This window comes from Urocampus carinirostris, chromosome 2 (assembly GCF_059441175.1).
Source record: "Urocampus carinirostris isolate Australia breed hairy pipefish chromosome 2, RoL_Ucar_1.0, whole genome shotgun sequence".
Taxonomy (NCBI): Eukaryota; Metazoa; Chordata; class Actinopteri; order Syngnathiformes; family Syngnathidae; genus Urocampus; species Urocampus carinirostris.
Window position 1 is genome coordinate 31,784,428 of NC_142350.1, and position 16,500 is coordinate 31,800,927.

Consider the following 16,500-nt stretch of genomic DNA (forward strand, 5'->3'; position numbering starts at 1 on the left):
TGACGCATTTTGTATTTGTAAATATACTTTTAATGAAATGGCAATTCTGCAAAGTAATCCTTATTCTTACGAAATATGCTTGTAATCTGATTATGCCCATTTCCCGTAACTGTAGCAGATTACAATTACATTTGTTGTATCCTAATTACATATCGCCATTACGCATATTCCGTTACTCCCCAAGCCTGGCCACTTGATAAGAATGAGTGGTATATTTTTCTTAGCCAAGACTTGTATGAAGGCAAGTATTGGAGCATTTGTATGATGTTTGGAAGCAAAGTATTTTCACTGAATGAAAATATCCTTATGTGTTAAATTCTGCGATATCTATATGAGAATGTTATGATGCTCATAAAAATATCTTGTTATTGAGGTATTACAGACAAAAAATGATGATTAAATGATTAAAAGTCAAGCTCTAGTTTCTTCAGCACCACTTTTTGGAGACATGTTTACTGAAGCTGTATAATATTATTGTAATTGTAGACAAAATTAAAAACATAGAAATAATCTCATTTTCCATGTGTTTTACTTTTTGTCAATATTGCATGAAGTTAAAAAATGTTATTGTTTGTTGGTATCAGTCTGTAGAAGCAGGATTTAACAGTTATTGGTAGGAGAAAAACTGTTCCTTAGTAATTTTCCTCATTGGTATGTAGGAGCAGAGTTGAAGCCCCCAATTAGGTCCATCAGCATTAAATTAAGCACACCGCCAACAACACCTTAGGCTATGTGGCAATCGGGATGTGTTTAATACTGATTCAAACCAAGGTCGTCGTTGAATTTCTATGACTTGCTCGGGGGTGCTTCATAATACACACTGGGAATTTTTATTGTGGAATCTCAAGAAGCATTAACAGATGTGAATGTTAGACAACAGAACAACACCCCATAGGAAAGAAGTCAGAATACCTTCAACAAGAGAAGAGATGCATTCAGAGAGCAGGCAATTCCAACAGTCCTGGCCTCGACCTGATTGAGGTCACACCTTAAGAGAATAATTTGCATTGGACATCTCAATTATATTGACTTTTGGAAAGAAGACTTTTCCAGAATATTTTGTGGGTGTAATCTGAATTTTTTTTTGTAGTTTCTGGTCCTAAAGACGGCTCAACTGGTTAGAATTTTCAGAGGTTTACATCTTTTTTTCCCACATGATGTGACATGTGAAATATTATTTAAATTATTTTAAAAAGCAAAACTTATTTTTGTGACTTTATAGAAATAGCTTTGATTTACTAATCAATGCAACACTTCAATTTCAAAGAGCCCTTGGTTGGAGCATGTTGGTTGTGGTGCCAAGATATATGTTTAAAGGTAACAGATCTTCCACCAGTCAGTTTAAAGCTTTTTACCCTCAGTCGCCTATGACCAAAGTAAAGTCTGTGCCAATTCTTAGTCGTGCATTTAAATGACAGAGAGGCAGCCTTCTTGACAGACAGAGAGTGCTTCAAGGAAACATGTTGGAAAGAAAACTGCTTTAAAGCCCATCACAAAGCAAGTCATTCATAAAAGTTCCATCCTTAGTCTTATGGGATACATGTCTATGCTCATCTGACATGCTTGCCACAGGCCTCACTTTTTGTGCCTATATATATATATATATATATATATATATATATATATATATATATATATATATATATATATATATATATATATATATATATATATATATATATATATGCTGTGCTGTCTTTTTCAGAAATGTTATTATGTGGACAATAAAAGATATCAAAACACACATACACACATACACCAACAAGCCTCTATGGCCTACCCACACTCTCGCACGCACTGACTTGTTTTTGACGTGAAAGCGATATGGTCACTTCAATAATCCTTTCTAAAATATTATGTCTTTTCTTGCTCTTTGAACCATACTTTTAAACCGTATTCCCCAGATTGTTCTCTTTAAGTCTTCTGCATGGGAAGCTGTGATATTGAAATCCCCTCTCTTGAAGCTTTCACATACCCAGTTCTCTGTCTAAATACAGGTAACATAGCTTCTTCTTTCAAAATTGAAAGCTAAAACTTAAAATAAAGTGCAAAACAGCAAAATGGTATGTTCTCATGGAAAAAAATTAGCTCTGGTAATAATAAAATAAGTAGTTCTGGAGACTGATGGGCGCCACCAGGCTCTAATTAACCAAGACAAACCACAGGAAATGGTGCTCCTACAACCCCTACTAGTTATGGGATACACCCACAGTTCCATTAAGATTACTTTGGCATAGAGATTTGTAATACTTGAGATCATGGTATGGATCGATACCAATTAAATATGTGTGCGAGTATCCTTGATACCAATGCTAAGTAATTTTGAGTTCATTAAAAGTAATTTTTTTTTAGATTAATTTACTGATAAGAGAAATACATCTGTGTATTTTTGCTTGCAAAAATATATATATATTGTTGAGTTCTTAGACATGCCTTATATAATAACTTCAACAGATTTAACTGGACTGGATAATCTTTCTATTCTTAGTCCTGTTAGTCTTCTGCACTCAAAGAAATGTCAGCCGCAGGATTTCATCGGGTCTAGACACATAATACGTCATACGTGACAACCACTTGTATCCTGTGTTATTATATTACCTATCTGAAATAGTTGCATCGAATGACTTTTCAAGTAAAATTACATTTAGTTTCAAAATAGTTTTGTTTGAAAGTAACGTATATGGCTATGTAAAAAAAAGTAAAATGTAAAAATCCTTATTTAATGAAGTCTCGAAGACTCCAAATACTAAACTTGGATTTGACAAGCCCTGCTTTCTTTTTATATCTCAGGCAGGGCAGTTATGTGTGTTTTCTTGAACACATCACTGCGCGTTATCCCTCATGTGTCTCTTTGCAAAGATACACAAATAATATTGTGTTTTTTCCAATTGTTGCATGTAAACAAATCAGACGGACAGAACACTCAATCAATGATACTCGAGCAGTGGAAGCACTTGTTAATCAACAGCATTCTGCACTCTAAATACAGTGTGAAAATTACTCACCAGGTGCAGTTTTTTTTTATAAAAACTAAAATGTATGTTTTTTTAATTCAAACAAAAAAAAACAAAGAAAGAAAATAACACTTTCAATTCTGGTTTGCTTTTTTATTTCTTGTTTTTTTCCCAGTTCGGCCCAGGCTTTGTGCCTGTCGGACGAACCCAGTGCAGTGAAGGAGTATCGCTATCCCGAGAAGCTTCCAGGCGAGCTTTATGATGCAGACACTCAATGCAAGTGGCAGTTTGGTGAGAAGGCCAAGCTCTGCACGCTTGATTTTAAAAAGGTACATTGTGTTGTTTTGTATTTTTCCACATTGTACAATAGGGGGATTACCTTGCCGTGGTTACAGTTAAAAAGTTTTCTGCCATTGACAGCTTCAGGTATAGCCCTCTACTGTATAGCATGCAACTGAGTCCCACAAGTGCCGGAAATCTGCATGTTTTAGTGGGTTCTCTTTCCAGACACACCTGATTAAGTAGAAAGCTCTGCAAAAACCCGGATGACAATCCTCTTGATGTGATTTTCCTATGTTTAATGAGGTAAACCTCTAAAACTTGCAGACCCCAGCCCTCAATGGCCAGATTCTGACGTACAGTATGTGCTCTATGGTAATGAAATAGTAAGCGACATAGCTGTATATAGACCTCAATGGCAAAAGGTCATACCAATGAGTTTTCTAGCTGTCAATGGCAATGAAGGAATAAGGGCGTTTTGGCGGCAAATCTGCTTACCTTATTTTATGGAGTTTGATGTTGTTTTATATCTACCTTTACCAAAGTTGACAAAGGTCTATGCCATAATATAAACTTCAACATGCTCCAACTCTTATGACGAGCAGTATGGAAAATAAATGGGTTTGACATTTTGCCATATTTCACAGAAGGAAACCATGATTTAGGCACAGAGGTCAAAGAAAAACAATAGAAGAGGGAGGGAGGAAAAAAATTAGACAAATTTGTTTTCCAGTGGTGTGCATAAAATAGTTTTTTGGCTCTCAAACAAAATAAGGACTGGCACATTGCCCGTAGGAATCACTTATTGTTACTGTCCCTTGGTCAAATTATTGCTGATGTCCCTGTTTGGCAGTCTATCTGGCATTATTACAATAATTTCAAAAGTGGAAAGTGTGTATATGCACTGCGAGACTGTCTCTGTAAATAATGTACTAAAACTGAAAGCCAGGGTGGAAAAAAAGAAAAAACTTTTGACCGTTGTGTATACAATGAAGTCTGAAACTAAAATATTTCTTGATTTATTAATAACTGTTTAAAAAAGATCTGTTTTTATTACCGAATAGGATACTGTGTACTGTATACAAGAAATCGGACAGAAGGGTTGGATTAGTTTGTGAAGTATTTTTTTCACTAAATTAAACGCAATAATGATCCCTATGCGGTGAATATATTCAATTTCCTACAGAGAAAAAAAAATCACTTTAACCTCACTGTAACCCACCTAAATGAAGTGTATTATACATAATTCATACAGCATGTTCAAAGTTTGGAACAATCTGCCTTGCATAAACACATGCCATCCTCCGGAACACTCTTGTTTAAACAGCTAAACAATACAACGCCTTAGCCTTATTTCAGCGATGAACGATTTAGGTACTTTAATGCTTTTGTTATTGTATCTTCATTTGTGTTCGCTCGTGCACTTTGTCCGCTTATGCACCTTGTAAAATTCAGTTTCTTGAGCCCAGTCTTGCAGTTTGGGCCTTTCCCATTAATTGTTGCTCATTAAACAAAACACGACAAGATTCAGCCTCTCAGCTGCAGTATATTGCGCAGTAGGACCATTTTTGGAAGGTTATTTAAAATACTGTCTTCGCTAAGAAGAACTTGTTGACTTTGGAAACCCTGAACATCTGCTGAAGAGTGCTGTTTACGGCTTACTTTATTTGTATAGTTGAATTTCATGACTGGGTTGCTTAAAATAATGTTATTGTCAAACTATGTATTAGTTAAAAAAACACAACACCCAAAATCCCAAAAAGGGTTTATCACATAACTACCAGGACAGGTATATTGTACTTTGTACTGGTGGAGGACACACTTTCTTTTCCACTGCAAGTTCGAATCAACATCCAGGTTTCGAGCCGAGAGAGATCAAAACAAGGGCTTTAGTGACCAGGTTGAGTATTTTATCGTAATAAAACAAATAAAAGAAAAGAAAAACAAATAAAACTTAATATTCTGGGATTATGAGGACAGAACAAGAATGTAATGGTTTCAAAAGTGCGCTTTTAAAATATCTGATATTAACTTATATACCAAATGTTATAAACAGACATTAGTGCAACATTCTGAAGGAACCAGCTGCACATCACTCATTTATCCAGACTGAATCCTGCAGATGGTTTGATAAGACTCAGGGCCTTTCTCCTAACAGAACACCACTTAGAACAGTGTAGAGACTGTATAAGACTAGTTAAATTAAACTAAGAAACCTTAAGAAGGGACCGCACATGAGGTAATATAGGTCATTCATAAACTATACAATATAAGTGTGCTAATGCCTAGATTCAAACAGTTCCACTGAGGTTGCAGACCGAATCTCAGGGGACAGAGCATTCCAGAACACGCTCTCAAACCTGCGGTTCTCTTCTTGGCTCTTGGGATCACTAATAGACCAGCATTTTCAGAGCGAAAACTCTGGACTGGAACATAGGAGGAAATTAAATCTAGAAGATGTGAGGGAGCAAGTCCATGCATGATTTTGCATAATACCAATAAGAACTTTAAAATCACATCTTAAGCTAACAGGGAGCCAATGCAGGTTAGCTAAAATCGGGGTAATGTGATCAAACTTTCTTGTCTTAGTTAAAAGCCTCGCTGCAGAATTTTGTACCAGCTGCAGGCTCTTGATTTTGGACTTCGGGAGACCGGAGAGTAATTCATTACATTAATCGAGACGGGAGGTAACAAATGCATGAATTATAATCTCTGCATCGGACTGGGACAGCATCGGGCGAATTTTATCAAGTGAATAAAACAACAATTTAATAATTAAATTTGAATATACGGGCAATCACAGGGTGCATTAATTACCACAAAATTATTAACTTGTTTCAAATCTTGACAATTTAACAGAATGGAAACTGGAAAACTTACACAATTATGACTAAATGCAGTAACACATTTCAATATTCCTACAGTACTTACATACAAGAGTGGTTAATATGCTTTGTATAATCTGTAGCTTTTCTGCCATTCCCTGTTTGTGAAAGGTTCATTCCCTCAAGTTCTCATTTCGTGTTGTTGCCATTTTTACATTTTCTGTAGCTAATTAAGCAATGCAGCTGGACAAACAACCGTTCGGATGGACATCAGGGTAGCTAAGCATTTGTGGCATTGAGTTGACCCCAAGGTGCCTGTCAACATCTGTGCTGCCTTGTCAAATTCTGTGCCAGTCAGATAGTAAAAGAATGGAATTGCTTAAAAGTAGCAGGCTATGTTTTTCTGGCAACATGATCTGGGAAAGCACACAGCGCTCCCATCCGATTCTTGAGGACCACTGCTGAGAAACATAACCGCTAGATCATGTGAATTGAGTTTGGCAGTCGTGCCCTATTGTTCTTGTGATTGCAGATTGTTATCTTTTTTTCCCCTCTATGTACAGTGTAACTGTCAGTTCAAATAAGAATACATTGAAATTGGCCCTTTAACATGTTTTTTTCTTTATTTCCAAATGACACCAAAAAACACATATGGAAATTCTAAAGTATGTCTACAATCAAGTGGGTCAAAAAAACAAACATAAATTGGGCCAAAATGGGACTGATACACTACTTATTTTGTTGTTCGGTACAATAATAACAACAACATTAATAATAAGAACAATGATAAAAACAACATTAATAATAATGATTATAATAATAAAAATAATAATGATAATAATAATAATAAGAATAGTAGTAACAATTAAAAAAAATAAAAAGCTTGTCTTGCTCTCACAAAATGTGTTTTGTTTAAATTGACAATAATAAAAGTGTGTCATTTAATTCCAGATCGCCTAACCCCCCAAAATGTGTTAAACGGTTTCAACCGTCAAAAATACTTTTGTTTGAGAAAAATTAATGGATTTCATGTTACAAAAAAAATAAATGAAAAATAGTGAGGATTTTGCTTTCAATTCTCCCAAAATTATGTTCGTTTAACTCAATAATAATAATAATAATAATAATAATTTCCTTGTATTGTCATTCTGTGTAACAATGTACACAGAACGAAATGTCGATTGCACCTGACCCGTTGTAGCGAGCCGATGCAGCCGCAGCCAACAGAGGGCGCCGCCGACCACTTTTTAAGTCTTAGGAATGACTCGACCGGGGCGCGAATCACCGACCTCCCAGTCTCAAAGCGGGCGCCTTACCATCTAGGCTACTGAGCTGGGCCGGACAGAATTTGAAACTTTTTTACTCGCAGCCGCCATCTCCTGACTTGCGTCATCATTGTGGACCCTGTCAGCTCGTACTAGTGGTAGGATGCATTTCTTGAAAACACTATAATAAACTCTTTTTTTATAATTCTTGGAGTTTGTGATGACCTTAGGACTGTCTTAGGACTATGTGTCTTATTCTCACCATTTTTATGCTACACTCATAAATAGAAACAGAAAAACACCTGTGGGGACGAGCATGACATCACTTTCCAGTATTGCCCTCTACCCTCATTCCTCCTACCTAAAATATTCCACCCGAACGGATTTGTTAAAATTAAGATGAAAGCAGATAGTCGTAGTGGCAAATAATGTATAAGGGCTCTATGAACTCAGTTTAGCATTGTAAACACATACTTTACAGAGGATTTTTTTTTTCACTTTCATCTTTTTTAAGGACACAATACATGATCCACCCCAACTTTAAGAATTAGGCTCCTAAAATACTGGGTCATTTTGTTTTGAATAACCCATTTTACTAAATTAGACAGTTTTGTTTAAAATAAACCACAAAGTTGGCTTATATTGACCCAAGGAGTTAATCTTTACATTTCTGACCGAATTTGGGTTATATATTGACTCAAGTCCAAAGTGCAGATGATGTAAAAGTGAAAGAGGGTGTGCACAGAATGGGTTAGGTGAATTTTGGACTTACACCTTTCTTTATAGGTGAGGGCTTTGTGGACCTCTGATTAGATGAATTGATTAGTTGAGATTTTTTAGGGACTTGTCATAAGTTGGTGTTATGAGTCTAACAATGTTGTCTGACACCACAAAGCATCAAGTTAGTGGTAGAGGACATACGGCAGTGAGACGTCCTTTTAAGATTTGAAGTGACAGGATTGCACTTCTTGATTCACTTCATGACATTGTTTGAGTTTCTGAACATAGGAGAATTTAGCCCATCTAGTTCCTGCAGATATCTTTCTTTTTCCTACCTCTAGTATTCTGTTAAATGTATTATCAAGGCTTTATATTTACAATTATTAACAAGCAGAAATATTTATTATACTTTTAAAATTTTAGATTTTATGTTCTATTTTTGTTCTTTCAGGATATTTGCAAGGCTCTCTGGTGCCACCGCATTGGGAGGAAGTGCGAGACCAAATTCATGCCAGCAGCAGAAGGCTCCGCCTGTGGGCCTGATATGGTGACTTAACATTGGCTTGTTTAAAATGGTTGAAAAAAGGCTTAGAGGGTCAAATTCTTTGATCAAATGAAGACAATACGAAAAAGTACAATTTACATTTGTAATACTTTTGGAACATTAAATAATTTATCAAACGGCAGGTTTGGCATGTTCATTTTCTGTAATCATGTTTTGGAGAACTGTACAACCCTAATTGTACTGACATTGGAATGTTGTGTGAACATCAGTCCCACTTGATGGATCAAAGTACACAAAAACTGTTTGGTTCTCAGCTATATGTGTCGGCCTATTACTTTTTACTTACTGAAATGATTGTATATACAGTATATTTCATCTAAATTTCACAAAATTATCCAACTTCGCTGGCGTTTGTTTTTTACTACAATTCTGGCCAATCAAAGCTGTTTACGTGCATGGCAACTTCTCAACAAATTACAAAAACCGAGAAAAATAAACCCTTAACAAAACACAACACAAAATATGGCTTTAACAATAAATACATGGTTGTAGAAATATTACTGAAATATAAAATACCACACAAGACAAAGAACAAATTGGATATAAACACTTAGAAAACACTATGAGATTTCTTTACATTGTTAGTGTAAAAATATTGGAAAATAGTGACAGATTTAGAGACAAGACACCTCAGTTGATTGATACATCAATTTTTAATAATACAAATAATTTTGAGGAAGATTTAAACCTCAGAAAAGAAATGTTATGTACATGGATCATCCTAAAACAGATTACTGTAAAAGTTGAAGTCACTATTAGGCAAATCTGAATTTCAGAACGTGTTCTAATATTACATTCAGGGATTTGGAAAGAGACCATGCTCCTTTCAAAATCTATAACTTTCTATGTGGTTGTTGTTTTTTTACTATAAATTCTGCACAAATCCCTCTGTTACTGACACAACATTCACTTCAGATATTATCCACCGTGCTTGGGCTTGCTGAATGGATCACATTTGACAATGCACAGGGTGGAAGTAATTGTAAACCTCGGTGAGACCTGACCTCCTGTCTACTTGATCGTTTTAAACTCGGGACTAAATGCATTTGTGACAAGTGCTGAAATAAGACAGGACTCTGGCTTTTCAGTGTAAGAGACAAAAGACTCCCAAAGTAGCACTCAGTGTTGCATGTTTATTTTAAAAGGAAATGATTTGATTGATCAATGGACTCCAACATATATATATTTTGAGTATCAGTATCAATTTTAAACCCTAATGGGAAACTGTGATAAATTATGAAAATATGTCTTGTCTGGTGTTTTCTCACATTGATAAATATGCAGCACAGTGATTTAACTACTCTGCAATTATTTATACTCCTGCAATTCATTTGGAAAATGTGTTATGTGATATTTTGGGAACGCAATTCATCCCAAGAGTGAATGCATTCATTATCTTTTTCAGTGGTGTCGGAGGGGTCAATGTGTAAAACACGGTGATGAGGGCCCGAGGCCCCAGCACGGCCATTGGTCTGAGTGGTCAGCCTGGTCCGTCTGCTCACGGACCTGCCAGAGTGGTGTCACCTATCGGGACAGGCAGTGCAATAACCCCAGGTGGTGATAACACAAAATGCAAGACACCTTTTACTTTCATTTGAAAAGTAAATGCTCTTAAACATAGATTTTATAACTATTCAATTAAATCCAATGTAAATTTGTGAGATCTCGAGTTAAAGCGCTACATTTGACAGCATTATCACACTTCACAACAGTTCCGGACCAAGATTAACTATGCTATGTATGTGCTAGCAACTCACCCGAACTAGCTTTGTGGATTGCCCCCCCCAGCTCAAGGGGGTCATTAGGGGGACCCGCTTGAAGGGCGTGGGCAGCATCAAGATTGCTGTGATGACAGCCAGGTGCACGAAGGTGTAACAGAAAATGCTAGGAAAGTGCATTTGACTCCTAGGGGATTATCTTAAAGGGTGAATTGTATAGTTTGTTGTATGCATTTCAAATATAGCTTGTGTGACATCACTCCTGGGAGTTTTCAGGACACAGCTCATTTTCATGAAACCAAAACTGCTTTACAAAGCTACTGCTATTGTCTTTTTTTAAATAACAGATTCTAGATTGCACAGATAATTCTGATAGTTGAATTATAGTTACTGATTGTAATTTTAATTTGAGTTGACTTAATCTGAAATTAATTGCAACTAGTACAACAGTACGTAGCTGCTCTTTCATAACTATCTTTAGCTTCCATCTACAACTACTATGAATATTAAATGTTTTTTTGTTTATTGTACAAAGCTTGTTGTCCTTTTGAGACCAGATCGAGCAAAGACGATCCACTCTGATGTCGTTGATCTGGCAAGGATGCTCAGAGAAGTTGTGCTACCTTTGATAGCTTGGGGAAAATGTCCTACGTTTTCAATTAAAAAGGACCATCCTTTCCAGACCCTCTCTCTTTATCACAAGCTTTCTACTTTCGGTCCTTTGGGTGACTACCTTCCTCCTTTTCATTTAAATTTCCCATATAAGACTTAAGTTAATAATCCTGAGCAGTGTTTCGAACCCTACCTGAGTAATGTTTTTCCAAAGAGACTATTTCAGTCTGATGATTGCTTGAGTAGGACCTGAATAGTTGTGTTCAGCTGTCCCCTAAAATAAATGGCTGCAGTCTTAAGCGCCAACCATTGCTGAGGTTCTTGAACCAGTGCCCACTGATTTCAATACCAATTACTGTTTCCTCTTTGGAGTCACTTCAAGATCTGAAATAGACATCCTGCTTTCAAATAGCCATGATAGCATGCTTGACAGTTACGATATTTTGTTCTTGGCTTTTCCGGTGACCTCATAGCTGGCCTGGATTACCGCTACCCCGCCTGTGCGTTGTTGAGGGAGACATGGAACACTGCTGCACATGTGCATGGATTGGGTTTCAGTGACCACCAACAAGAATTTGGATCATTGATCCACTAATTGTTTTTTTACCCCTGTGGACTGCATATGTAAAGCAATACACAAAATAAATGTGGATAGTTTTGTAAACTGCAAGAAAAGTTTCAGTACATGTTGCTTATTTTAATGCACTAATTCTAATCACAAGACATTTATTCTAATACAACATGGCCATTTATAACCAAAATAAGCAAAACTGTCTTATTTAGCATATGGTATATTGCTGTGCTAATTTGAATTGTATTTTTTCCTAATCAAGGTAGAAGTACTTTAAAGCACGCAAAATAATTTAGCATCTGTAATATAAGATGATTTTGGTCATTTTAAGGCTAGTTTATCTTCTACTTGAAAACCAAACTATCTGAAAGTAAGAAAAATATGATAAAACCATGCAAAATACTCTGCCAATTGATTAAAACCCCGTTGATGTATTTGTGATTATTTTTAAGGTCCAATGGAGGTTCCAGTTTGCCAGCATTTAATTTGCTACTGTGTGGTCCGCGAGCTCTTATCTGTTCACTTACTCCCTTGCACATAAATCACTTGAGGATATTTGAATAGCTACTCAGCTGTGGAGCCTTCTATCAAAATCCGAGGCCTTCTCTTTATCGGGTCTTGCCAAGATTCTGACAAATGAAGGGTTAAAGTAGACAGCAAGAGGAGACAAATGTAGTGTTGAAGAGACAACAGAGATAGGCAAACATAGGGAATAGTACTGCGTTACAAAAAGGTGACAGATTAATATTTTTAGCCGATGAAATGTGGTGATCCGAAGCAGATAAGAAGAAAGGACTTTAAGAGTAACAAAAACAGATAAATTACAGTTTATACAGCTTAAATAGGATGTAACTTAAGGATAGTTTGCCCGGGGATACACACCTGCAAGCCAGAATACTCAAGGACATAACTGCTGATTTACTGATTCAAATATTTCACCAACTGGAGCACTGATCATGATCTGACTTTGAATCCTTGTTGCAGACCAGCCTATGGAGGAAAGTTCTGTGAAGGGTCTTCGCGGTCCTACAAGTTGTGCAACACCCACAACTGCCCACAAAATGCAGTCGATTACAGAGCACAGCAGTGCGCTGAGTTCAACAACAAACAGTTCCGAGGATGGCACTATACCTGGAGCCCATACACAAAAGTGGATGGTAATGTGATCTTTTAGTTTTTGACACAGATGATGAAGATGTTAAAACACCCATGGAAAACCAATTCAAGTATCAATCTGTTTGGAAATTCAAAAGATGATTGTGTGCTCCTTAAGCAGACCAAGATGTATGCAAGCTTTACTGCTTTGCTGAAGGTTATGACTTCTTCTTTGCCCTGGCCAGCAAAGTCAAAGATGGTACGCTTTGCTCAAAGGACAGCCTTGACGTCTGCATTGATGGTCTATGTGAGGTAAACCAATTTTAGTCCGCAAGAAAAAACGTAAAACTCAAAAACATTTCAAACGTAAAAAAAGTGAACTGCAATGTGTCACTGTGTTTTGAATACCACAACAGAAGAGAACTGAACTTAAATTGTCTTTTCTCACAGTTGATTTGAATAAGTAGTTATACAAACGGGGTTTTGCTCAACAGAAAGTGGGCTGCGACCATGTGTTGGGGTCCTCGGCTTCGCTCGATGTTTGTGGAGTGTGTAAAGGAGATAATTCCAGCTGTAAGACTTACAAAGGGCTGTACACAAGGCAACATCATACTAACCGTAGGTAATTTTTCTATTAAATAATTTCTTCTTATCAACCTGTCAAACATAATCTCCAATATTATTTGATTTGAGTTGTGACCCTGATGCATGTCCAACTCAAATGCCTTTAATTGTGGATCACAAATTCAATCTCTTTGCCTCTGTCTGCAGCACCATTATGACATGTTTTTTTTTTCTCACAGAGTACTTTGGCGTGGTCACCATTCCAGCTGGCGCTTGGACTATTCGTGTTGCAGAACTAAACACATCAAACTCCTACTTGGCAATAAGGGACACCCAGAGGCATTACTACCTGAATGGACATTGGATGGTGGACTGGCCGGGCAGACATTCATTTGCAGGAACCCTTTTTGAATATAAAAGACCGTACAACCGACCAGAGAGCCTCATGTCAACTGGACCTACAAATGAGACACTGGTTATCGAGGTCCAGTATTGAAATGTTAAAAAGAGTTTGTTCCGTACAATTAAGGGTTTGTGCATTAAATTTTACAGACTTAGCTTCTACTTTTACATTCTTTCAGATACTTTTACAGGGTTTGAACCCCGGTGTACATTGGGAATACACTCTGATGAACATTGATGAAGAAAGAAATCAAATCAAGCACAATTACACGTGGGCCATCATACGGTCCAAGTGCTCAGCATCATGTGCTGGAGGTAAGTTTACTCACATAACATACAATCGGTACATGAGTCCGCAGTTTTTTTTATCAATCCTGACACGCTACATCGGAAAATGCTCAATGTATGTATAGAAGCTAAAAAGGGTTGCAATAATATAAGAATAAACAAATGTGATTTCTTCTACCCTCAATGCAAAGGTTTTTAGTATGTCGAAGAGAGAAAAAAGAAAATCAAGGAAGGCACAAAACTAGATAGATAGATAGATAGATAGATAGATAGATAGATAGATAGATAGATAGATAGATAGATAGATAGATAGATAGATAGATACTTTATTCATCCCCTTTGGGAAATTCACACTTCCAGCAGTCTACCCCGTTGTTTATTAACAGATTAACATGATGCTCTAGGGTGCTTGTAGCGGAGTGGATGACGTTACGCTAGTCCAAAAGTTTGACATCCCTGCGGCAGATGGAAATCTTTTCTTAGTGAAAATCCAGGGATACACCACCTCGTGTTAGCAAGTCCGCCTCCTCTCTGATTCCCCCCGGCTTTCATGTCTCTGTATAGCGGCGTTGAAGCCGGATAGCTCCGGGTAGCTTCGGGTGGCTACACGTTAGCGTCCGGAATGCTAAACGTGAGCCACGTTTCCGCAAAACACAGCAACTGCGCTCCCTGTGCGCTTCGATGTTTTCCACCAGCACTCGATGAGTTATTTGGTCGTGAGTTCGCATTTACCATGATTACGGATGGTACCGAAGACTTATTACGCCGCTAGCCGCTTAGCTAGCTCCGGCTCTTCTTCCACGATGGGCCCCTTCATCACACCGGCACGAGAATTCTTCAGGGCAAGGAGTTGATTCCTTGAATACACACATTTTTGTGCGCTAAAACCCATGTCCATAGGATAGAAGTAATCCATAGTGTAGTTGTCAAAACGGGAAGAAAAAACACAGAAGATTTACTAAAACTACTTGACCAGCAAAACAATTGTTTGAGGAAAAATAGATTTTACTTCAAAATGTTAATATGATAAAGACATTTTGTTCCATAATCGACTAAAAATGGCCTACTTACCTCATAATGTATGGCAAAATAGAACATTTATGCAAACTGCACCTAAACAGTGTCTACATTCTTGTAATCAATGATGATATCACAACTTCATGTATATAGTTAGATTTGTTCTTTGGCATGAAGTTTTCTATCTAAATAGTTAAAAAGACAATCAAACCAAATTAAAAAAAAAAACATGTGTTATTATTTCATTTTTAAATCCCCAACCTGAAAAGCTTAGCACTTGTACTACGCTGAAAAAATAATATTTGATATGGGTTTACGACAAAAAGGTTTAGAACCACTTTGTTACAAAACAAAATATAGTAACCCCTCATTTTTTGTGGGGGTGCGTTCCAAAATGCTCCTGTGACTGTCAAAACCCCTAAAGCAAAAACTTTTACTTATTTATTTATTTACAAAAAAAAAAAACATGTCTGGAGCCACAAAAAATTAAAAGTTGTAAACAAGCCTTATAAAGAAGACGATGCGTACTGTACCTATCTATATTAATTGGAAAATGTTAATAATGGGTCTTGTTCGTCCATCAAAAACAATATACTGTTCCATTATTCAAAACTTTTGCAAAAGCACCAAGGAGCCAAAGGGTGCATGCAGCACCGGAGCTAGTTTAGCAGGTCGAGAAGTCCAACTTTGTTGGCGATAAAAAGAATCTTCCGCTGCCTTTAGTTGCTTTTGACATTTTAGAGCATTTTGTTGACGCAATGGCTATTAGAGAAACCTGAAATTGAAAAAGATTGAAAAATAAGCACATACGTGCAGATCCGTCAAGCTATTTTACGTATGTGTACAACTCAGACCGCAACATAATTGATGCAAATGCAGACACAGGCAGAAAAGGGGCAGGATAGCAGAACACATTGCATAATGAAATTCTGCGAAGTAGCAAATCTTTGAAAAGTTAACCAAGATACACCAAGGGATTACTATAAACCCAAAAGGCCGAACCCTTATGTCTCAAAGAAGGCCTTCCAAGTTGATTAACAAAGTATCAGTATTTAATAGGCAGAAGCTGCTCGTTTGGACGCTGCTGTTTCTTTCACGTACACGAACATAAAACACATGCAACTACGCACCAGCAAGCACACGCATGTATGTCTCTCTGACCAGTGCCTTTTGACTCACTAATAACACGCCAGTACCTGCATGCTAGCTCTAATCACTAAGGTAACCTTTTGATTTGAAGTTGGAGGTCAGTATGCAGAGTTACATATGAATTATATGCCTTTATTCATTCATTCTCTCTGTACGTAAAAACTTGCTTCAGTGCAGGCGTCCTTGCTGACTACAACAGTCGATGTTATATTGATTGATCCTACAGGATGAGGTTTAATCCATAATATCCACCCCCGCTTTTCATGTGTTCAGATGTCAAACTACTAGGTTGGGGGCTTTGCTTTATTGCAGGGTGTTCCAGACCTTTAACAATTGACTTTTTTGGGGGCTGAAAAGCAACGGTAGTAGCTTCTGCGAAACAAAAATCAAATGAATCAATTCCAGTGGTGGCAGTTGTTGGAGTGGTAGGAGATATTCGGGGGTTTTTTTTCGGATTAACGTGTTGTTTTTGTAAT

At 37.1% G+C, this 16,500-nt stretch overlaps 1 protein-coding gene across 1 annotated transcript in view; it reads left to right on the top strand.

Moving 5' to 3' along the window:
* Positions 1-16,500, top strand: part of adamts16 (ADAM metallopeptidase with thrombospondin type 1 motif, 16) — a 69,692-nt gene that overhangs the window by 41,199 nt on the left and 11,993 nt on the right. Inside the window, exons 10-17 of the mRNA XM_088327913.1 lie at positions 3,130-3,283; positions 8,495-8,590; positions 10,014-10,162; positions 12,494-12,666; positions 12,786-12,916; positions 13,099-13,222; positions 13,408-13,652; positions 13,750-13,885. Of these exons, the coding sequence (XP_088184039.1) occupies positions 3,130-3,283; positions 8,495-8,590; positions 10,014-10,162; positions 12,494-12,666; positions 12,786-12,916; positions 13,099-13,222; positions 13,408-13,652; positions 13,750-13,885 (1,208 nt within the window). The remainder of the gene's footprint in view (positions 1-3,129; positions 3,284-8,494; positions 8,591-10,013; positions 10,163-12,493; positions 12,667-12,785; positions 12,917-13,098; positions 13,223-13,407; positions 13,653-13,749; positions 13,886-16,500) is intronic.